Consider the following 24,459-nt stretch of genomic DNA (forward strand, 5'->3'; position numbering starts at 1 on the left):
AAAGACACATGTTAAACAGCTGTAATGCCAGTTTGTGAGTGCATACCAGTAATTGATAAATGTGCTTTATTACATGTTCCTTGTGTCATAGTCCTTTTCAAAGGATTTGCATAGGAAGGTACAATTGTACAATGCATTAATTATCAACTGATCGTTTTGGAGGTTCCTCAAAACAAGTTCACGGCTAAATGCAAAAATGGTGTGCAATAAAACACAAAGACTATAACAATGCATAATTTTCATACTATGATACTCCCCGCTTATCTCTTGTTTTGCTATGGACAAACCTAAAATACAGGTGTACTTTCTATGACTTCTAATTTATATTCTCTGTTCTTGCATAATCATGTTAACTCAAATACCTTCAAAAGACTGAGGCCATTACAAAAACAAATGCCTTGTGATACTCGTCAGCCATATTATGACCTTCAACATTACACCAATATCATGATTATTGTACTACCTACTCATAAAAAAAATTAATGCAAGTCCACATTCAGTCGCTGACGAGCATAACAGTGGACTCCCATTATAACGAAGTACTCGGGACCGGCAGTTTCCTTTCGTTATATTGAAATTTCATAATAACTGAACAAATAAACAATAAAAAAACATAGAGCCGACAATTTTGCGACCTAGATTTTTATTTCTTTGTAACCGGAATTTCGTCATAACCGTTGTCCTTATAACGGGAGTGGATTTTATGAAATATAATTATAGGCCCTGTGAATTGTGGATTCAATATAAATATTACAGCTTTGTGACGTCCAATACACTGCAAGATAAAATGAAATTTGAACTGAGTGGTGGCATTCATGAGCTTTTTGATATCATCTGTAAGGAGTTTATCATAATATTTGAATGTGTTCATGCTGATTCATGTAAAATGTCCGCAATTCAGCCTGTGGGCTACAATGGACATTATCCATTGAATACCTTTCAATAATAGAAATGTATTTCAACTCATGTTCACTTTCTTTTCACAAGGCATTCACATAATGCAAGCAAGAATGTCATGATCAAAGAGGGCAAATAACATGCAATGTACATGTATTTGTGCATGACAAGACATTGCTCCTGAAATAAAGAATTGCTCCATTCTGTTTTTTTTTTTTTTCTCTGAGAACTTAGGATTAGGGTTAGGGTTTAAATTAAGTTTGCTGTCAGGATTAGGTTTAGGGTTCTAGTTTATGTTTGTGGGTAGAAATCATATTTGGCTTACAAAGGCAAGCTAATTACATTTGATAAAATGTAATACAGTAAACTGATATCATATCTTTTAGCAGTATACCAAGAGAAGATCAAACTGACCTATCAAATTAAGAGGTCAAGACTAAATCATTCAGTTTCAGGATGTTCTCTAAGAGTAAGAGGATGCCATTTAACACAAAGTTAGGTAAATGTACTAAAAAACAAACAAACAAACAAAAAATTCTATTTTCATCAGACAATATTCCTTCCAGAAGAAAGAACAGATCTGACAAAACAAACAGGCGATCTGCAGGTCATGAATGTCACTGAATAACAAAGACATGGCGAGACATATCAAACTAGAAATAATGTTATCCAGTGTACTCAAATAAAAATTTTGCATTGCTGTCAGAATGGTGTAATGAGGCTTGGTCTAGTCATATTTCTCTAACCAAAAAACTGTGACTCAAACCAACATTGTACCGAGATTTAACAGGAAATACATGGGCCATTAATCACACACAACAACAATTGATAATCAGTTCTTCTGAGTACAGGTCTTTACACCTTATCTCTTTGTGCAGAGTGTAGGACTCCTGCCATCTTTTATAAAAACAGTGCTGAACAGACCTATTGTTCACACTATGTTCACATACTTTCTTCACAACTTCTTGCAACATCAAGTTAAAAGATCTAATTTTTGCTATCAAATGTGCTGGTTCAATCAGTCATTTCAGCCAAGATCTACCATTATGTTTCGTAAAACTACATACATATCTTGGCAAGCAGATGCGCAGTCGTTTCCAAGCTTGAATATTTCACATGTCTTTCATCAACATCTAATACATGTTTTCATCCACATTTACACAGTGCAAATGAAGTTATTGTCAGCAGCACACTGCAAAGTACCAGTTTTCAATTTCATATCCTACCATGAAATTGTATGCTTTGTTTTGAGATGACACCAGATGAAAAGTAGGTGAAGAATCACCTCTCAAATCCATGAAGATGATTAAAGTCACTTGGAAGCTTAAAGTTGTAGGGATTCACAAAGAATGGCCATTTGTTTGCCTTAAACGATGTCAAGTTGAAAAGATGTTGCAGGATGCCTTTCTTCTCGGCCACTCTCACATCCTGCAGAGAGAACTTTGTCAACTTGTTGGTGAGCAGCATCGACTGCGTCACTGCCAGATAGGTCTCCCTAGCTTCATTGTGGTAGAGCTTGAGCACCAGTCTCTTCGACAGCATCCTGAGGCACGTCGGCAGCCCGATCACTGCCATGGTCACTGCGAGCAGGTTGGTGATTATTTCCTTGTTCACTGCCTCGCATTCCCACGCTGTCGCGATGAAGTCGGGCGCGACGTACAATCCAAAGGCCGTGGTGGCATAGAATGAGAGCGAGACGAACCGCAGTACCGTCTGGCCCCGGACTTCGTAGATCAGCCTATTGCCATCATGCTTTTGCACTCCTTTTGAGTGAGCATTGCCAAGGTAGGCCTGAGACACTCGTTCCACATCCCTGTCATGACCCATGACACTCCGTGTTGTCGCTATGTGACGTATCCATGAATTGGATGGAAGACAATGCCAGTGCTTTGCAGCCTATCAAGAAGACAAAAGGGGGGGAAAAAATATCGGAACAATGACAACAAAAAGTCTGAATGTTAGTTTTATATTTCTGTATGAATGTAGTTTATAAAATGTACGGCTACACCAAAAGGCAGCATAATGGAAGTCTACAATTCCAGTGAATTTTCTATTCAAGGAATTTAACACTTGTAATGCTAAACCCTCATCAAGTCTATTTTTCAAATAAATCAATATAAAAATCCATGGATGTCCATTTCAAAGTGGTAAATCTTTTTCTGAAATCTACCTGAAAAGCACATGGTACGTGGTTCATTTTATGCAAACTTAGAGCCATATTTTGTGAACAAACTTAAATTTCTACAAAGGATGACTACAGCGCACATGTGTTTAGTACACTGTACATGGAGTTGGCCTACTACAGAATTGCAGCAAGAGCAGACACGGTCTATATGAGATCTCCCCCAATACTGTAGATTTTGCCAGTGCCTCTGATTGTCATAATGTACATCTTGTATTTCATCACATTATTTATATCAATTAAAACCATTTCTCAGTTTCTAACTCATCACTGAAGAGGACTATTTCGAGGAACAAATTAAGAAGATTTGTTTACACGTTGTTTACACTGATTCAGTGATACTGTACCCCTTCCAGCAGCAGCTCTACCACCATCCCCTTGCTTTATCGCTGTAACACACGGGCTACTAGATACCCGACATTCAATTTGAGTACTGGCAGTAATGATGAGAAAGTCTCATTTCAAGAGAAAATAGTTTGCTTTTGTTTTCTCTCACTTGCAATAAATCTCATTTTCAATAAATTACCACTAAAGAGTCCATAGGAGTTTTTCATCAATTTTTTTTTATTTACTTTTTTTAGTTTACAGCTCTCCTCCGTATAAACAGTGAAGCCAGACCACTCGCAGTCTCTGCGGATCTTATCCCCAACAAGAGATAGACCGATCTTTCACTTCAGTCAACTTCTGACGGTCCGCAGTAAAGTTCTGTCCGCAGTAAAGTAAAATATCTTTATTGAAACTTTTCAAATATTCAACAACACACAAAAAAGGCACAACCACCACTACACTAGTACTGCACCACATTGTTGAATTTCAATTCTAAAAATGTGTTCGTAACTATATACACAGCCCAGTCGCTGTAGGTAGCGACACAGCGCACTACTACTATACAGCGTCTGGTCGGGCTACCGTGTGTTTAGTTGCTAGTTGCACAAATTAAGGCTGGGCTGAATCACAGGAATTTAATTATGAACTGATGTCACCAAGGTCCTTTAGCAAGGAAGTAGGGTTCTTTTTTTTTTCGTAGACGACAGTTTACGATGAATTGAACTACAGAGCCACAAACCTTTTTCTCGTTTTCCAGAGGGGCACGGGAGGAGAGCTTCGAACAGCAGCTGCGGCACAAACTGCTGGCGGTCCAGACGGGAGAGTTGTGGGGCAGAAGCGCACTACCACCATGGCCATAAGCACGCGATGGGAATTTTGTTAAAAACATGACATGTCTAGCCAAATGCCGTTGTGCTATGAGCACAGTCCTCATATTTACTTTGCTGTGAGTAAGAACGAGTGAGCTTTTATCGATTGGCAGAATTTGTTTCGTCTCTTCAGATCGCGAAGTTCAGAGAAGGCCAAAAAAAAAAAAAGGCAGTGAAGCTTTATTCGTTACACGGAGAACATGTGGAAGTGGATCACGCATCACGCCCTCTACCGACGGAAGAAGTAGCAGGTTGAGCCGGAACATTGCTAAATTTTTCGTACGCTCGAATCTATTTCTTTTTTTTTAATGAAAAGTACACATTCCCTCGACTTGTTACTGACATATGTTCAGTGCGATATTATTCCTCCTCTTTTCGAAAAGAGATATGTCAAGTGCTCTTCTATTATGCAAGAAGAGTGCGTGAAAATATGATGAAATTTCTTTTGACCTTCATTTTCTTTGTATCGTTTTCCACTATGTATGACTTCGCAAAATATTGCAGTCTTATCCAGTGTGATAGCGATACATAAATTCTGAAAATTCATAGCTACTCAACCGATTGTCGGATTTTCCTAAAATGTCCACTGATGTGTTCTACTAATGTTGCAGCATTCACTCATTCGACATAATTGGGTTTTATTCCCATGCTGTAAGACAGCTGCAGTTCTTCCCATTGGTAGTGTAGATGAAACAAGTTAGACATCTTTTTGTGCTTGACGACTTATTGATTGACACAAGGTCTTTTTCATTTAAAGTTTCATTGCAGATAAACTGGTCTCTGAATTCACATTAGAAAAGAACTGTGACATCACTCTTGCTGTTGGCACTCTGGCAAACTTTGCCTTCTTTCCTCCATTACATAATGCCTCCCACCCCCCCCCCCCCAAAAAAATAAATAAAATAAAAATAAAATAAAAATAAAAATAAAAAATAAATAAATAAATGCAAATAAATAAATAAATAAAAATAGATAAATAAATAAACGAATAAATAAATAAAAATAAATATAAAAAAACAAGAAAGAGCTAAAGAACACATTAACACACACACACACACACACACAGATATACAGTCAACCTCGCGTAAATCCACCTCGCACATGTCCAAAAATTGGCTAAGGATCAAAGAAAATTTTACCAGGATGGTCTTTGATATAAACATGTGTTCATTCTTTTGTGTCAAAGGATTTTCTCTAGTTCTTTTGAATGCAACCTGGGCAAAGATAACTATAAATACACAAATCTTGCATTCCAGACACTTCCTCCAAACCTGGTTATACTGTGTGAATCCTTTCAATCCATGTACCTTCAAAAAGTTCTTCACAATTCTCTTTTTCGTTTTCCCCACAGAGAGGGAGTATATCAGTACCCCTGACATCCAACGATTACTCTTCTTGTAACTGTAACTACAGTACACTGAAGAAATCATGACACCATTTTTAGGTTAAATGTGATCAAAGTTTCAGAAGAATTATACAATGCATTCTCTTTAATTTCCTTCCTTGCACTGAAACAACTCTATACACAAGGAATAGCAGAGAATAAGTTTTTCTGTTCAAAACACTGGTCCTCTGCATTACATTTCTTTCTATCAAAAACGAAAAAATGATAGATGATCGATTTCAAAATTAACAAATGAAATCACAGCCATTCTTTTTGTTGCTGCTTAGTGAAGTATCATGTGCTAAGAAACTGTTGCCTTTTACTTGTTACATGTGCAGTTAACCCCCCCCCCCCCCTAGCAAACTTTCAGAGCACATAGATACGCCATGGCATAACTCAATGCTACATTCCTCTGAATTGGCCCTTTTTACATCTCAGCACGAAAGGGAAAACTTCTGGTGCATGCAAGATGCTTATGCAGCAAAGCAGCTCTGGACTGACCATTCATTCTCTGACAAATTACAATCATCCATCTCTGTTTTGTGATGGGAGAAATAAAAATATATTGAAACTCTTTCCCAATGGGAGAATGACTGACACTTCATTTGTTCTACAACAAAATAGAGCACTAGACATTGTCACTGTATCGATACAAACACGTTTCTTTGCTTATGAGCTATCTACATTTAGGTATATATCATATACAAATACATGAGAAATATTAAAACATCAATCTTATAATACAAATCAGAGCATCCACTGGTTACCTTCAGGAAGTGAAATATCATTTCATGGGCTGCATGTACAAATAGAAGCTAACTACATGAAGTAAGATCATAGTTTTGACATTGAAAGGCTTGATGATATTTTCAATACAAAAGGTAACCATCTACACTTAAACTCTGTTGGCTACGACGGCAAGTTCAAAACTAATCCTGATGCCTTGCCCTTGTCTCCTTATCAAATGAGGGTGTCATCACTGCGCTATTGCATTAGCTTATTCTTTCATTTCTAGATGGATAGGCAAACAAAGTCCCCATTATGCCATTGAAAATAAGACAAAATGGTCTCATAGTGAAAATGTGTTGATAACAAATGTGTGTTTTCACCAGATGTTCAGCCCCCCCCCCCCCCCTTCTTGAAGTTGACAGCACGCACCGTGCCCATTTATTTGAGGAAAACAAGACAATTGATATGTGAAGATCTGCAACATTAGATATCAGCTAAAGTTAGCATGAATGAAAATTTTCTCATAGTATTAGAAGACACAGTCAATAGCCAGTATCAAGTTATAGCATCAAAACTTTCTGTAAAAAATTTGCTTCTATAAGTGAAATCACAATTTCTTCACAAAACAAGCCTGTGGAACACTTTTAAGATTACTTTTGCATGAAGATCACTATCAATGAATCTCGTCTCTCATTATCTCAAGATACCTTGATAATGTCCTCAGCAGCTTTGGTGTAAAGTCATCAAAAAGGAAATATAGCAAGAATCAAAACTATTTTGAAACAACAAACTGTGAGGTTGCGTTCACATAGAAGTATACTATTCGGGTATTCGGTGCTCGTTTTCGAGGGCACGCGAATAGCTTGAATCGAACGATAGGATTTCCTAACACCGGTTCACATAAGAGGGCACTATTCGAAAGTACCGAATAGCTGCGAATAGTATAGCATAGTGGGAATCGAGCTTGTTCGATTTTCTTGCAGCGTATACCGTCTCTCGTTTATGAAATAATGACAATTTTGGTCTGGATTTGCCCTTTAGCAAAAATAAGCATGTAGACTGACATTCTGATGCATTTTAGAAATTGTTAATAAGATTGCTGGGATGTAGAAGGAAGAAATCCTCACTGCATGGGATGGGGAGTTGATTGTGCGGGTGATGGTGTACTAGGCGCCCGAATAGCGAATAGCGAATAGCGAATACTGTATACTTCTATGTGAACGCAGCCTTAGGAGTATGTTGTTGTTTTTCACATGCAACAACAACAAAAATTTACATATTACTGTGTTCCTGCGGTGCATGGTTCTTTCCACCTTGTCATTTAAGAATAGGTGGATAGACAAAAAGATCAGAAATGCTGATTAGGAAGAAATGTAAGGTCTATACAAATGAATTAAGAAATCACTACGTCTTTATTGGATTTTTTTGTTTTGTTTTGCGACTGGTTACTCTATGTGTACTTGTTGCTCACTATGCACTGTACATGGAAACTGTTGCTAATGCTTGAACTCAAGGATACACTCATTTCTCCAATGATATGCACATGATTTCTTCAAACGCATCAAAGATGAGTTACTACTAATTCAGTAAGACATGGATGTATATCGTAGGTCCGTATCGCACGTGTCAAGTGCATGCCACGTATTTCGGATTTCATCACGCCATTCCAAGCCACAGAGTGTGAGAGAGAGAGAGAGAGAGAGAGAGGGAGGGTAGGGGATGTTTCATAGATTGGTCTGAAAGGTAAACTTTTGTTTACTATTTCAAAACTTACTACTAGAAAAAAAATCTTATTCCAACCATAAACATTCATTAAGGGAAAAGAGACATAAGAAATGCTCACTGAGGAAATCATGACTCCATTACTCCGATTTGTCCTTGATGGGGTAAGTTTGTAATACGTATGTATACACTTGGAAGTCATTATCTGATAAAGCCTTTATAATCAATATATACTGTAAATACATACTAAAAACAGTAAGCATTCTTAAATTAAACAGAGTTAAAGATTCTGTAATCAATATGACTGAAAAAGCAAGAACTGGGATCGTGTCTGTCCATTTCCAATAGATTATTTTGACAAGCATTTTATAACATGTGAGTACCATCTTTACATGTTTTTCTAACAAAATCTTCATTGGTATAGTCCTTTTGAGACACAATATCCTATTTGCAGCTTGAAAAGAAAAAAGAAAAGTATACTACTAGTAGGATGGATAGATGGATCAATTGCAGTTTCATTTCTACTTTTGACAGAGCGTCAACACTTTGTCAGACTAACATATTAATGTTTTTATCTCCAGTATACACTGCATCCATCTCTCTCTCTCCATCTTCTTCTCTTCTGCTTTATGCTACAAGTTGTGCACAATCGGACTACTTCCTAACTCATCCCTCCTGGCCAAAGTCTGCAGTGAACTGCAGCTGCTTCTGAAGATCGCCTTCATTAACAGATGGCTTGACGTTGTGAAGGGCTCTGGTAAGGTCATTCTGGACAGCAGCAAGAATACAAGGAAGAAAAAAATGGGAAGAGAAAACAAATCATATTGACAGGAAAACAAGAAATGTAAGCATGTAAAGCTGCAAGAGCATCATCATATCAACCTATTCACGATTTGCTTTGATATGACTCACTGCATTCAATCCAGATATATTTTGAATGTGAAGTTGTGTCAAGCCCAAAACATGCTCAGTTGATAGTCTCTTTTATGCAACATACACATAGAGAATGTAACAGGATTTTGAAGGCACACTCACTTTTTAAATTCATGACGTGACCCATTGAAGTTCAGAACTTGAGACTTTGCAACACTTCATCTTGATCAGAATTCTTTTACTTTTTGCTCGGTTCTCGTTAGTTGGTTGGTTGCTGCATTATCTCAGAGTTTCTTATCCATCACTAATTCCAATGCTGATGCAACAAGGAGCACATATACTTACAAATGTGACAGCAGGTTCCTTGAGCTTTTCTCCTGGGACATCCATCCATGACATCTCCATGGCTCCCGGGCAGCCAGGGGAACAGGGCTCAAGGAGATCATTCATGATGACACTGGGATCATCTCGTGACGGACCCGAGACCTATCAGGATTTCACAGAGCGGACATGTGACGTAAAAGGTGATTAATTCTCGACCCATCAAAGATTGCTTGTAGTTTTCCAGGCGTACAACCCTCAGTTGTCCCCTTTCCCTGGATGAGACTTCCAAAGTACTGGGTGATTGACTCTCGGCAGCAAAATGACCTGGCTTCCCGCACTGTTGTTCTTGCTGAACTAACTTACCCACTCATGCTTATCACTTACCATTGAAAAGAAGGTTTTTAAAGATACTTAAATTTAGGAACTTTGATGGTGCCCATTTAAACAAATTGCAATCCTATTATCCTGGGGATGCTACCTGCCAAGTTTGGTGAAAATCATTCATGGGATTTTTCAGGGAGGCATTCCCAGATCCATCATGAACAAACTCAAAACTAAAGTCACCACTGTATTTATTCATAGCTTAAATTAAGCTCTTTTACTTTTGGTTCTACAGAAGAATATCTTTACAAATTCCTGAATTTTTAGTCCTTTTGGTCCTTATCTCCCCCCCCCCCCCCACCCCCAAGAGTGTTGAAAATCCATCATGGGGTTTTCAACAAAAAGCTGAAAATGTGAAAATTGGGCCCCTCAATTTGTTTGCATTTGTTCAATTTGTTCATATAGGCACAAGCAATGAACAAACCAGAAACTACAATCACCAATGTACATACTGATCAAACTAACTAAGCTCTATAACTTCTGTTTCTAGAGAAGATTTTAAAGATTCCTTAATTTGGGGACTTGGGGAGTGGGCAAGGTATCCATATGAACAAATTGAGATCTTATCATTCCAGGCACTCCGGCACGCTAAAATACCTGATTGCCTCACGTCTTTTTCATCCTCCTTGATCTCATTCATAATGCATAGTTCACCACAGAGACAGCATTTCTCTATCTCAGGGTGCATTTATAGACTCAAAACTTCAAGGTTTTCAAACAAGTTGTATTGATTATGGACTGAGAAATGCATTTCAGAAACGCCCCCCCCCCCCCCAAAAAAAAAAAGTACTCTCTCTTTTAACACGTTTGAGTCAGAAACGTGTTTCTGTAGAAATGATAAATGCAAAGTCGTTTTGAAACGTGTTTATATCTCAGACCTACCCATGCCAATTACAGATCTCTGTTCCTTGGGTCAAAGACCTTCCTCTCAACTTGCTATAGAGATGATAAACGCAACAACTCAAGAAATGCAAACAGAAAGGCCTTTGAACGCGTCTTTTGATATTGAGTATTGAAACATGTTTCACAACATGGGAAAGATGGTAAACACAGCCTCAGTTAGCACTCTGCTCATGAAACAGACCAAACTTACAGATATCAAAACCACTCAGACATCAACTTACTTGTCGGAAGTGCGTTGCACTCTGGACTTTCCTGACAGGCATCATGAGGGCGTCCCGTACTACAATGCTGATGTCAGCACCGGAGTAGCCTTCGGACCTCTCCCCAAGTTCCCTGTATTCCTGCTCTGTCAGAGTAGATGTCGTCTTCCCCATGTGGATCTTGAACATGGTGGTGCGTGCGGGTGCCTCCGGGAGGGGAATGTATATCCTCTTCTCAAATCTATTGAGAGGAACACATGAAAACGACAGAAACAGAGGGTGACTTTTAAACACATCTGAGTATTTCATACTAGAACCATAGCTTTTGAAACATTCCCATACAAGCCAGTACATATATGGAATTGTTACATGACTCATCACACATGGACGTGCAATACTTCTGATTATATTTGAGGGGGAAATATCTTTTGTGTGGATGCACTCTCATGCAGAAACATACATTCTATTAGGTGCCATTTCCAACGGCTTTGCGCATTGAAGGAGGTGAGAGTAGCAAATCTTCCTAAAGTGAACACTTTCAAACGATGTGTATGGGGCACCCTGCTCTGACATGGTGAGGGTCACTTGGCAGGTTGGATTCTCATCGCACACATTTTTAGAAGCATATGATTTCCTCAAAAGAAAAATGAATCTACTGATCAATATTTTCACACAATTAATTTGATGTACTGAGCAGCTAAAATACATAATTGCGGGTTCTTGAATTTGTGCTGTCCACTTGCTTTATCCTTGTATGTTTTAGTCCATTAACACGAAAGACTTGCTGCCTAACCCATTCAAATGTACGGGTGCACAGAAAATGAAAGTACTACACACACACACTCATACCATGGAAGCACCTCTGCAGAAACCAACGCATCACCGTGTTCAAAATATGCAGAGAAAATTGTGAAGATATTTTCACAAATTCTAGAATTTGTGCAAGCCAGAAGTAGTGCAAATTACATGAAAATTAATGTACTGCAAAAATGTCCACATTCACAGTATAGACCGATTCAAGCGACTGTTCATGGAAGTGCGCCCTCTTAAGGCGACGCCATAACTGAGGGCCAAACAGGCCAGGTTGGCAAGCGCCCTGCGTGCGTGGCAAGGGTGCCAGCGGCAGCCAGTTCTTTTGCCACCCGGCACCAGCCGGCCAGCAAGCTATCTCTGGCGCTGGCAGCGATCGACGCATCTGGCTTTGTGACAACTAGTGTCTAAATTTTTTTTTCGCTAGCTAATTAAAAATAAATAAAATTAAACAACTCATACAGACTATGAGCAAATGGGTATATGACATACGGCTGTAGCCAAAACTTGAGTTTTAAGGTAAATATCGGTACGATCCGTGAATGTTTGTAGACTCTATTTCTTTGGCGATGACTTGGGTACTCGCGTGTAAGCCCCATATATTCACATTTGTGTAAGAGAATAACAAGGCAATCACCAAATTGTGTCTCACTCATTCGCGTACAAGGAATTAATATTTTTTATAACCCCCAGAAGTTAATTGACCTGCTTATGACCTTTGACCTTGTGGTGACCTTGAACACCCTAAGGGACATTTACCATCCAAGTTTGGTCACAAACGGACAAAGGGATCAAAAGTAATGAGCCGTAATCGAAACGCGCCATAAAAACTTAACATTGGGCCCTAAAAATTTGTTGACCCCTTTCTGTGACCTTTGACCTTGTGATGACCTTTAACTCCCCAAGGGACATCTACTGTCCAAGTTTGGTCACAAACGGACATAGGGATCAAAAGTTATGAGCCACAATCAAAACGTGCCCTAAAAACATAACATTGGGCCCTAAAAGTTTGTTGACCCCTGTCTGTGACCTTTGACCTTGTGACGACCTTCACCTCCCCAAGGGACATCTTCCATCCAAGTTTGGTCACAAACGGACAACGGGATCAAAAGTTATGAGCCATAAACGAAATGCGCCCTAAAAACTTAACATTGGGCCCTAAAAACTTAACATTGGGCACTAAAAAATCGTTGACCCCTGTCTGTAACCTTTGACCTTGTGGTTACCTTCAACTTCCCAAGAGACATCTACCATCACCCAAGTTTGATTGCCATTGTAGCAACATGTGCTGAGTTACGTGTGATAAGAGAGTCTTGCAAGTAAACTTTAACGTATGACCTCAAATGACCTTTGACCTTATTATGTGACCTCTTACAGCACCATAACATGAAGGTACCCCCAGTGCATCCATCACCCAAGTTTGATTGCCATTGTAGCAACACGTGTCGAGTTACATGTGATAAGAGTCTTGCAAGTAAACTTTAACGTATGACCTCAAATGACCTTTGACCTTATCCTGTGACCTCCAACAGCACCATAACATGAAGGTACCCCCAGTGCATCTATGACCCAAGTTAGGTTGTAATCCAAGCAACTTATGTGAAGTTATTTGTCAAAAGAGAGTCTTGCAGGTAAACTTTAACGTAGAAAAGAGAGTCTTGCACATACTCTTTAATATATGACCTCAAATGACCTTTGACATCATCACATGACCTCTGACAACACCATAACATGAAGATACCCCTAGTGCTTCTATCACCCAAGTGTGGCTGCCATTGTTGTTACAGTTGCCAAGTTATGCATCATAAGAGAGTCTTACAGGTAAACTTTAACATTTGTGACGGACGACGGATGGACGACGGACGGATGACGGACGGACGGCGGACGGACGGACGACGGACGGACGCCATTTGGATCCCTTAGTCTCGCCTTCACCTCCGGTGGGCGAGACAAAAACCGCTGGGGAGAATTATTGCTAGGCGCAGGCAGACGTCTTGCTAATAAGCCTAGGCTGTTGACAAGTTAACTGATATAATTAAATACAAATAATGAATAAGAATCTTGAGCCAGCAGGGTAGAATCTGTCTAACGTTTAGATCTTGTCTAGAAATCTAGGCAAGAGTCCAGACTAGATCTAGACCTATTGACTTCTAGAACCCTACATCCTGTATCATTTTCGGTTGTTGATAACTTCAGGCAAGCCTAACTAAGTAAACCAAACGCAATATAAATCTAGGAGTTTCTAGGCCGTATATGCCTAAACTTAAGTTACGTCTTTTACGACTACGTCGCCTGATGTCTACAACCAAAACTTCTACTGTTTTAGGTCTAAGTAACCTTCCATAACATCACGCTAACGCCTAATATTGTAATCTAATAAAGTGATTTTTAAATCATACTTTCTTAGTATGATTATGAAATGGATGTTTGCCACCATCCATGGTTTAGTATTTATAAGTATCACTTTATCAAAAGTCAAATTAAGAGTTCCAGGTCAAAATTGAATATGGTCAATTCAGTGCTGAACATTGAAGAAGTGAAAACAAAAGAATTTAACGTATCTTGAAACATTTATTTAGCTGTAGTGTAGGCTGTAAAATGTTTGTCATAATAATAAAGTCTAGCCAGGAAGTGTATTCTAACTTTGGCAAGTAGGACACCAAGGATTTTAAAAAAAGTGAATTATCAAATTCTTTGATCTAAACTTGTCTTCTAAGATGAACAACATATTTTACGAATATGCAGTGATAACCTAATTAGATAGAGAATCTAGTAGACATAGTTTGTTTCGAAATCTGTGCATTTTTATACCGTTGTATTTCACTTAATTGTTTTTAATTTGGCCTAAATTTATCATGCGTCAGCAGTGTCTGAATTTCACACACTGCCATGCAGCTTCCATTACCATTTTTTCTGTTATTTCTGCACCAAACAACTGCACAATGTGTTTTCCTGATCCTTCCTTTGAAGCTTTCAAAGTAGATCAATATGTCTGAATCACTCAATTTGTCCAAAAGAAAGGCATTAAAAGCCGCTGAATGACTTTTTCACAGTGAGTAAACAATCACAATAATTAGCGCGGCGCCGGCAGTTGCCGGCCGCGGCCCGGGGGCCAGGCCCGGCTAACAATGCGCGATGGGTACGCTAGGCTGCTGAGCTGCAAATGCAACTCGCTGGGTAGCTAGCTCGATGGAAGCCCCCATTGGCCCCCAGTTATGGCGACCGTTATGGCGCCGCTAGCGGAGGTAGGTGAATAGGTCATCGAAATCGAATCGGTCTATACAAAAGCAATCAAAGGACACAATGTGGGATCAAACACAATGAAAGTTGGGATCCAGAGTTTCCCTTATTCAAATAAAATTTTGCTGTATTTGACATTTATTCCAAATGTGTTCAGCATTATCATAACAAGAGACCCGCGGGTCTAGCGCTCACCTGAGTATCGCAAGTTCACCTTTCACGCAGTCACTAATCTAAATTATTCACAGCTCTACCAAAATTTGACCAGGCATTCTCAAGTAGAAGATGAAAATGTACAATAAGGGCCCAAATTTTGTAAGATTCCTTAATTTGGGGGATTGGGGCCCCCTGGGGCCCTCTGGGTGGGGCATGGTGCCCATTTTGATAAATTGAGATCCTGACCCCCTAGGGATGCTACCTGCCAAGCTTGACGAAAATCCATCGTGAGGTTTTCAGGAAGAAGATGAAAATGTACAATTCAGGCCCCCATTTGGACCTTCCCAACTACCCCCCCCCCCCCCCCCCCCACCCCTGCCCCCAAAAGGGACACCCCTGGATCTCCTATGAACAAACTTGAAACTACAGTCATTAATGTACTCACTCATAGTATTATCCTAGTTCTACAACTTCTGATTCTAGATAAGATTTTTAAAGATTCCTTCATTTTGGTGGTTTGGGCCCCCCTGGGGGCCCCCTGGGTGGGGCATGGTGCCCATTTAAACAAATTGAGATCTTAACCCCTTAGGGATGCTACCTGCCAAGTTTGGTGAAAATAGGTCATGGGGTTCTCAAGAAGAAGATGAAAATGTACAAGTTAGGCCCCATTAGGACCCCTCCTCAACCCCCCTCCCCTGGGTCCCAAGGGGGGGGGGGGGGGGCACCCCTGATTCTGCCATGAACAAACTTGAAACTACAGTCATCAATGTACTAACTCATAGTATTAACTTAGCTCTATCACTTCTGGTTCTAGAGAAGAAGATTTTTACAGATTCCTTAATTTTGGGGGGTTTGGGGGCCCCTGGGTGGGGCATGGTGCCCATTTTAACAAATTGAGTTCCTAACCCCCTAGGGATGCTACCTGCCAAGTTTGGTGAAAATGGGTCATGGGATTCTCAAGAAGAAGATGAAAATGTACAATTTAGGCCCCATTAGAACCCCTCCCCACCCCCCTCCCCTGGGTCCCAAGGGGGGCACCCCTGATTCTGCCATGAACAAACTTGAAACTACAGTCATCAATGTACTAACTTATAGTATTAACTTAGCTCTATCACTTCTGGTTCTAGAGAAGAAGATTTTTTACAGATTCCTTAAATTTGGGGGGGGGGGGTTTGGGCCCCCCTGGGGGCCCCCTGGGTGGGGCATGGTGCCCATTTTAACAAATTGAGTTCCTAACCCCCTAGGGATGCTACCTGCCAAGTTTGATGAAAATCGGTCTTGGGGTTTTCAAGAAGAAGATGAAAATGTAAAAAGTTTACGCACGACACACAACAGACGACGGACGACGCACGCCGGACGCCAGACGAAGGGCGATCGCAATAGCTCACTTGAGCCTTTGGCTCAGGTGAGCTAAAAATTCAAATTCATTAATCAACTTTTTACCATGACTGAGAACAAAACATTCTACATATTTAAGCACTACCATTTAGAAGATCAAACCTACATGTGCCTTCGTTCAGAATTCATGCACATATGAAGCCTATGATTTCTGGTTTTCACATTCCTATGTTCAAACATACTTTCTACTTTCCATCTTCTTGGAACAGCATTACTCATTACAAGTGCCTTGCTAGCTCTTGGCAGCAGTGTGACTAACTTAGACAGAAGAACTGCTTTCACATGAGACCGACAACAAGTTAGAATTTGGGCAAAACATGAGGAAGGCGCACTTTACCTTCTTCTGATTGCAGCATCCAAACACCAGGGGATATTTGTCGCTCCCAGGACCAGAATCTGATCATTGTCCACACCCACACCTGTCACAACAAGAGTGATGAATATCAAAGTTTACAACTAAGATGATACAGAGCAGCAAATTACTTTTATATCAAATTGGTGAACAAGCAAAACTGTTCCACATGAAGAGATTTCCCATCTATTGTAAAACGTGGAATATTCGTGTGCATTTTAATTTTGAAAATTACAGCGAGTGGTATGCCTCTGCTATAATGTATTATTATACAAACGAGTCTACAGAACATCTTGCCAATGTGAGACAATGGTTTCACATGATTGGCAAATAATCACTAACTGAAAATACACCGATTTCCATGGCAATGCTTTCAGTCATTTTAAAAATATGGACAAAAATAGTAATATCTCAGCATTTTCTCTTGACCTGTGACCCCATGACCCAAGTCTTTCCCAACAGAAGCAATGTGCAGTGTATGTATATACCAAAGTCAATTAAGAGCCAGCGAGCAAAATGTTCAAACAGGGATTGTTCACCTTATACAAAGCGTATAGATTGATTCGTTGTCATCCCACTCAAAATTCTGAACATGTCCAAAATAAAAAATTGGCTCAAGTGTATCTCTGCAAATCCCTAACAGCCAACAAATACAACATAGGTAATATGTAAAGTGAATGCTCTTTATGTCACTCTCGCCTTACTCTTCTCTCAACTAAAACAGGAAAACTATAAAGATAAAGATAAAGTATCAAACCACACCTTGCATCTGTACGAGGAACTCTGTCTTGACTCGCCGGGCACTCTCACTCTCATTGTCACTTCTTGAGCTGCAGAGGGAGTCCACCTCGTCGATGAAAATTATAGCTGGCTTCTTCATGCGGGATATAGCAAACAAAGACTTGACCATCCTGCAGATAGATAGGTGGTAGGCAAAACATTCACATCATGATTTGAAGCAAACAATAGAGATTTCACTGCACTCTTGTAACTTTCTTGTTCATCTGTGGCGTGTCAGTGAGAACGAGATTTAACAAAAAGTGAGACCGGGAGAAAGAGAGACTGATGAAAAGATGGAATAACTAAAGATTTGGTGCAAACACCAATAATTGGAAATATTTTTGTTTTAGTTCATCACAAAGGAATTATCGTCAGTGGGATGACAAGACCTTGTGTCTCAAATTTTGGAGAAAATCCCTTTTTGGATAAAAAATCAGATAATCACTTCAGTGATGTTTTGCACAAATTCTAGTTGTCTAACCCCCAAAATGAAGCCACCACGGCACATCCAAGGAAAGGCAATCCCATTTGTTACAGTGCTTTGGTGGCCATGTTTGTTTTGTTTGTTTGTGCTCTCCTGAACATTTGACATTTTTTAGATACAAGATTTTGTTGCACCGACAGCGATATATTTAGCAAAACTCACTTTTCACTCTCTCCAAGCCACTTGGACATGAGATCTGAGGAGGAGACAGAGAGGAAGGTAGAGTTGGCTTCAGTGGCGACTGCCTTAGCAAGGTAGGACTTCCCTGTTCCTGGGGGCTGTAAGAAAGAAAAATATTCACAATCATCTATCTGAAAATTACCACAATAAGAACTGTCACAAAAATTGCAGGCATGTCCTATTGTTAGTACATTTACAAGTGACAATATCTGATGAATTTCAAATCAGTTTTTGAGGCAACAAAGTACTCTATGTCCACAAATATATATATTTGTCGGTCAAGAATTACTCCACTCCTGGGAATCAGAGCATTTCTCATTGTTGAAGACTCTGAGAAAATTAGACACTTCTTGGAGAATTTGGATGTATCTAATGGCATAAGGGTAAACATGGGTATGTTGACGTTTCTTGATAAAATTGTTGGCTGGACAATTTCATATTTGATCTCCAAGGTGACAGCAGAGAAACATTCCCCAATCAAACAATTCTGCAGGAGTTGCTCTGTACAAGCTAGATGGTCATGATTTAATTAAAGGGGTTATCCTACTGGCTTGGAGACTAGGTGGCGACCTGGTTGTGACTGGAGTCTCACGGGTCACAGAGACATCTCAACAAGGTCTCCACGATGTCTCCTGGAAACTAGTCTTATCTCCAGGAAGTTGCAAAAGAATTTAAAGGGATGGTACAGTATTGGCGGAGACGAGAATTGGGCTTTTAACTTTTTGCGAGATACCAAGAACACACTTATGATACAGTACAGAGCATACCATTTTAAGAGGAATTCAAAGTTTATTTGATGAAAATCGGGTTTGGAATAACTCAAACATCCAAAAACAAAGTAAAACAAAGCAATTGCAATAAAGTGTGGGTCCCACACTTTATTAGAATCGCTCTGTTTTGGATATCTCAGTCATTTCAAAACCAATTTTCATCAAATAAACATTGAATTCCTTATAGAATTACATGCTCTTTCATATTTCATATAGAGGTTTCTCATTATTTCACAAAAAAATGTTAGAAACCTGAAATTAGGTCTCAACCAAAACTGTATGATCCCTTTAATAAGTATAATTTTTCCCACAGCCTTTTTGCAGTCAGTCTCCAGCTGGTTTCAAAGACATCTCCACAATGTCTCCTTAGTCACAGACACGTCTCACATTTTTCTGTAACGTCTGTGAGACTTCTCCCTCCTGCACATTTGTAACATGCAAACATGTGCCATTACAGAACAAGTACACCTTAATAGACATGTGGGTTGAGTGAATGCAGCAATATTAGTAGAACACATCAGTAATAGTTTGAGCAAAATCGGACAATCCGTTAAAAAGTTATGAATTTTCTGCTAGGTCACGGCTGGATGAAAAGACTACTATAGCTTGTGATGTCACATGAGTACAACGATATAAAGAAAGAATAAAGAAAATTCAACATATTTCCATTTTTCTCGCATAACAAAAGAACACTCGACTTCTCTCTTTCAGAAGGCAGGGGGAATAATATTGCCCTTAACATACGTCAGTAGCAAGTCGAAGAAATGTGCACTTTATTCAAAAAGTAAAGTTTTGTGAAATTCTTTTTTCATTTTCCTTATATAGATGTACGCATGTGACATCATACACTGTAGTGGTCTTCTCTTCCAGCAGTAACTGCGCAGATACTTAAAATATTCGTAACTTTTGAACGGATTGTCCAATTTTCCTCAAACTTTCACTGATGTGTTCTACTAATATTGCTGCATTCTCTCAATCCTCATGTATATGAAGGAGGACTTGTCCTTTAAAGGACAAGTCCACCTTCATATACATGTGGATTGAGTGAACTTGTCCTTTAAAGTGTACCAATACTGTATACGCTATATATTTCGCGGGGGTTTTATTTTTGCGAATTTCGCGAGTCAGGAGCTATTCGTGAATTTAACAACACACGAAAATATTACCTTCCAAAATGAATCCCTTGCCTTGATGATACGAAAATTTCAGTACTAGTAGTAAACTGTACCATGTCATGGCTTACCGAGCAGACCATATACTAGTACTGTACTGGCTAAGCTTGTTTACGTACATATAGCACGTCCACGTCTACTTACGAATACTGTAGAGAGCCAATCCATTATCGCAAGGGGACCACTCATCAGAAATCTAGCGCGATGGACTTAACCACTTCAAAAATGTTGAATTCTAACTTACTAGTTAGCAGAGTTTGGTAAGTTTTTTTTCATGCAGTGTATAACTAGTATCATTCTTATTTGCTAGTAAGTTGAAAATTCACACTTTCTTTGCCACTTCATATTTTCTCTGGTCCCCCAATCGCGAATTTAACCACTCGCGAAAATGTGTGACAGCGGCAATTCGCGAAAATTTATGTATGCGAAAATTATAGCGTATACAGTACCCTGAGTATCATGTTTGCTATAGTAGTAGAATATACGAGACATGCCCTCTACAAAATATTAGAATTTTTTGTCACTCCGAACATGCGGAGCACAAGTGCCAAATTGTTATAGAGTTGTATGTTACTGATTTATCGAAAAATGTATACTTTCAGGAGCTACCACAGGTGAATTACGGCCATTTTTGTATATTCTTGGTATACACAAACTTTGATTTCCAGGGTATTGGTTAACTTTAAGAAAAACTGAGTGGTTGCGGAGGAGGAGGAGGAGTTGACTTGCCCCAAAAAGCAGGATTCCCCTCCAAGGCTTTCTTTTTCCAGTGAAGAGATGAGGGAACTTTGTAGGCATGATGACCGCTTCCTTCAGAGCCTCCTTGGCCCCCTCCAGTCCGGCCACATCTGACCACTTCACATTGGGGGTTCTCCACGATAGCTCCTGTTGGAAAAAGAAAAAAAATAGGAAAAGTTTCCAATCATTACATATTTGAGACTGGAAACCATGAAAAGTGTGTATAATCTATTAAGTCCCTTTGGGTTTACAGCCATTAATAAAATGAGAGGAAGAAATGCATTGCATTTGGACAAAACATGCTTTAAAAATACAGATATCACGGCAGGTAAATGAATATGACTGTACTATTTTGAAAGAAAGACACCATCTCGCTTATGATGCACAGTATCATGAAGAAAAATGTATCATTGTACTCACTCTATTACCACCTTTCATCAAAACGCCACTTTGAGCACGAAAGATATTATATTGCTTGAATGACAGAATCAACAAGCGACAGATAACATTGCCTTTCAAGTGCAGCCTCACAGGTATAGCAGTGTCTTCATCACTACATGAACTCTTAGCTGTGTACAGTACATACTGTAGAGAGGTTGGCCTTAAACATATACCGTGGAGACTTTGACTTTGCTTAGATGATGCCTAGCTGTGCTGTGTCAACTTTTTGAACAATTGAAGAACATAATATTCTTTATGTTGTGGTTTGCCTCTGGCACTGCATAGCTCAAATGATTGCACTTACCTTCAAGTTGTTTCTCCATCTTTTTGAGTTCAGCATTCTCCTCCTCATCACTGGAACTCTCGCCATTCCCACCTCCTTTGTTTGATTTTCTGCAAAGTTGACAAGCACAGAATCATCTCAATTAGAGAATACAGAAAGGAAAAAGTACATAGACATAATTAGTTACATCACAATTTGCATTGAGGAACTGGGTTTACACATTTTCTTTCATTTCCTTTTTTTTTTTTCTTGTTTTCTTGTTTCTTTTTTTTTTCATGCTGGGGGGTGGGGATGTTGAAGAAAAATGTGGCTGAACAAAGGTGCACTGTGTGCTAATGGAGATAATCCTTACTTATTTGATCCAGCGCCCTCCTTGACAGGCTTCTTCTGCTTCTTGTTGAGGAAGTCCTTCAGCTGCTCAGCTCTCTCCAGGTAGTCCGTGCACTTGGCCCGAATGCTCTCCTTGGCCTTCTCACTGCTTGCCTCATCTGAAGAGGGGAAACTTGGCATGTTAGCTTTAAAGGTACCACTGCCCTGACTTCAAAGATTATTTGAATTTCTTGCAATGTCAAAGACAACAGAAGCACACTACTCAACAGTACAATACATTCATATGTCATGCTGATGAGAGATCTAGTCGTTAGAATTGTAAAGGCTCTCATCATAGACAGTATATTTTAGCTGAACATGCTCTCAGCTAGTTCAGTCACTTGCGGTAATGTGCACTCTAATGAGACATGTGATTTTCTGCTCAATCAACATAGTTGCACTGTCAGAGTTTTGAAGGTCGAATTTGACCAAAGCCTTTGACCCCCTGTACACTCATGTACTTCAATAATTTGTCCCAAGTCAGTAAAATCCTGTACACGGTAAATCTGCAGGCTAGTAAATTTTCATTTGATTCTTCAAATTTCTGCACAAGATGGATTTACAAATTTGACATAGCTTTGTATTGTAGTTCACATTTTGTTTGCTAAATTCTCATCTGCATCCAAATGCCATGCCAAAACTTACATGTAAGTAACAACTATTGCATGAATTACATTGCAAGTTTGATATAAAATGATATCATCTTATGATCACTTCTGTCATTATTTCTGTCTGTCTTTCTACAGCAAATGTCAAAGTTTGAACCTGACCAATTACCCTTCAAACCTTCATCAAATATTACCTCGATACTATGTACCAAACCTGCATTGTACACACGCGTACAGCTAGATCCACTGTTTTGACACTTACACTTTAGGCTGTGAAGAAAATACTGCACTCCATGCTCATACAGCTTCTGTGCTTCTTCATAGTTTTTCAACTTGTCTTGCTCTGTCGCTTTTGTGACGAGGTCAATTGCTTTCTGTTGATCAATAAAATGGTAAGTTGGTAGTTAAACGCATTGAATTCAAAGCACCGCGACTGACTAGACTGTTGCATCGTATTTAATAACAAACTAAGAATCTGATCATTTCATTTGGCAGAAGATACAATGCATTGGCCCTCTCCTAAATGGAATATAGCAAATCAAAATTGACCAACTATTGAGAGTACAATACCTTGCATCTATAGAACACACATTAATCAAGGTTTGAATAAAACTATCCAAGTATGTTTGTTAAATGTATTATATCATAGTTGATGTGACAGGCACATGTCATCAATGGACATGACCATAACAGATAAAGCATATACTGTATTTCGATCAAACAGGTGAGCAATGTTTCATCAAATCCTATGAGGTAAAAGTTATAAAAATCACTAACCAGAAAAGATTCCTGAGCATGCATTTGTCCCTTAATAATCATATGTTTCATACATCATGGTCTCAATAAAATTACATCAGTAAAGGATGGTGGTGTAGTGAGGGCCCTGTCACATCTAGTCCAGTCCAGTCTGTGTTTCGCAGTTATATAGTCCAAGCATTTCAATTCATGTGAGTGATTCGTAAAATTTGTGATAAGAATGTAGAAATTTTCAACAGTTTTGTTGTTGTGTGGCCGTGTTCGAGGGGTTTGTAGATATGTGTATGGGGTTTAGTAGATATGTGTATCACACACCATCAGACGCTGTGCTAGTGCATGGCGTCTGGTCGGGCTAAGTGGCAGGCTAATCCCGGCAAAGGGCGCTGACCACTCGGTACAATACGGTTGGGGTCACCACGGTTAGTTGTGTAGGCCTACTCATGTGTGATGTAGGCCAATGAAAGGATTTATATTATAGCTTAACGTTACAATTTTTACATCTGGAACTAAACTGTTATTTTAATTGTAGTTTTAAAGAGCAAAACCAGCCTATTGAATGATAGTGACATAGACTAGACTACTTAGTTTACACCCTCTAAATTTTATTCCTGAATCGAACCTTTTTTTCCTGTGGTAACTGGTTAGTGCATGGGTTAGGGCCCTAACGTTAATCCTATTTTGTTTTCTTATTGGCTAGTGGCTTCTCCTAAAAAATCTAATTTTATAACAGACTCTCGGTCAAGCCATGCCAAATGCATTTAAATACTTACTTGCATCGCAGCCATCGTGCTGGTTTGAAGGTGACCTCACTTGCTTTACTATCTGCCCTTGCCTGTAGAATGAAGGGTGTCAGCTCAAACGTCCCAACCACAAAAACAAATGTTTTTATCTTAAGACTTTATAGGTTCTATACACACACCGGCGGCGCAACTGCATGGAGAACTGCGGACTATCCCCTCAATGCAATGCCTCATTGAGTCAGTCACACGCAAATTCGTCAGACACGTTCCAACTTTACACCAGACATCAACTAAGCTCACAATTTTTTCGTAGACAGCGATGATAGGCACGATGATAAAGTTAAAATATGAGATATAGGACCATACGTACATACACCAGGATTCTAGATGA

The 24,459-nt window shown here is 39.4% G+C and overlaps 2 protein-coding genes across 2 annotated transcripts; both read right to left on the reverse strand.

Annotated features, from left to right (window-relative positions):
- Window positions 1-1,995: 1,995 nt before the first annotated feature.
- On the reverse strand, window positions 1,996-2,724 carry LOC139720513 (transmembrane protein 70, mitochondrial-like). Its single transcript, XM_071631866.1, has one exon. The coding sequence runs from the start codon at window positions 2,722-2,724 to the stop codon at window positions 2,179-2,181; it is 546 nt and encodes a 181-aa protein (XP_071487967.1). The 3' UTR covers window positions 1,996-2,178.
- A 5,607-nt stretch (window positions 2,725-8,331) lies between these two features.
- On the reverse strand, window positions 8,332-24,183 carry LOC139720429 (vacuolar protein sorting-associated protein 4B-like). The gene is given in 12 exon segments (XM_071631790.1): window positions 8,332-8,878; window positions 9,329-9,469; window positions 10,813-11,032; window positions 16,733-16,814; window positions 17,510-17,658; window positions 18,174-18,289; window positions 20,863-21,000; window positions 21,002-21,018; window positions 21,617-21,705; window positions 21,948-22,083; window positions 22,835-22,946; window positions 24,099-24,183. Coding segments are annotated over 12 exon segments (1,317 nt in total). The 5' UTR covers window positions 24,114-24,183; the 3' UTR covers window positions 8,332-8,776.
- Between the last annotated feature and the right edge of the window lie 276 nt (window positions 24,184-24,459).

Source organism: Diadema antillarum, unplaced genomic scaffold, assembly GCF_040938485.1.
Source record: "Diadema antillarum isolate AM-2024a unplaced genomic scaffold, OU_Dant_1.0 scf00000128, whole genome shotgun sequence".
Taxonomy (NCBI): Eukaryota; Metazoa; Echinodermata; class Echinoidea; order Diadematoida; family Diadematidae; genus Diadema; species Diadema antillarum.

Bases quoted from the DNA above. Each gene is read 5' to 3' on its own strand.
- LOC139720513 (XM_071631866.1), bottom strand. From the start codon at position 2,724: ATGGGTCATGACAGGGATGTGGAACGAGTGTCTCAGGCCTACCTTGGC.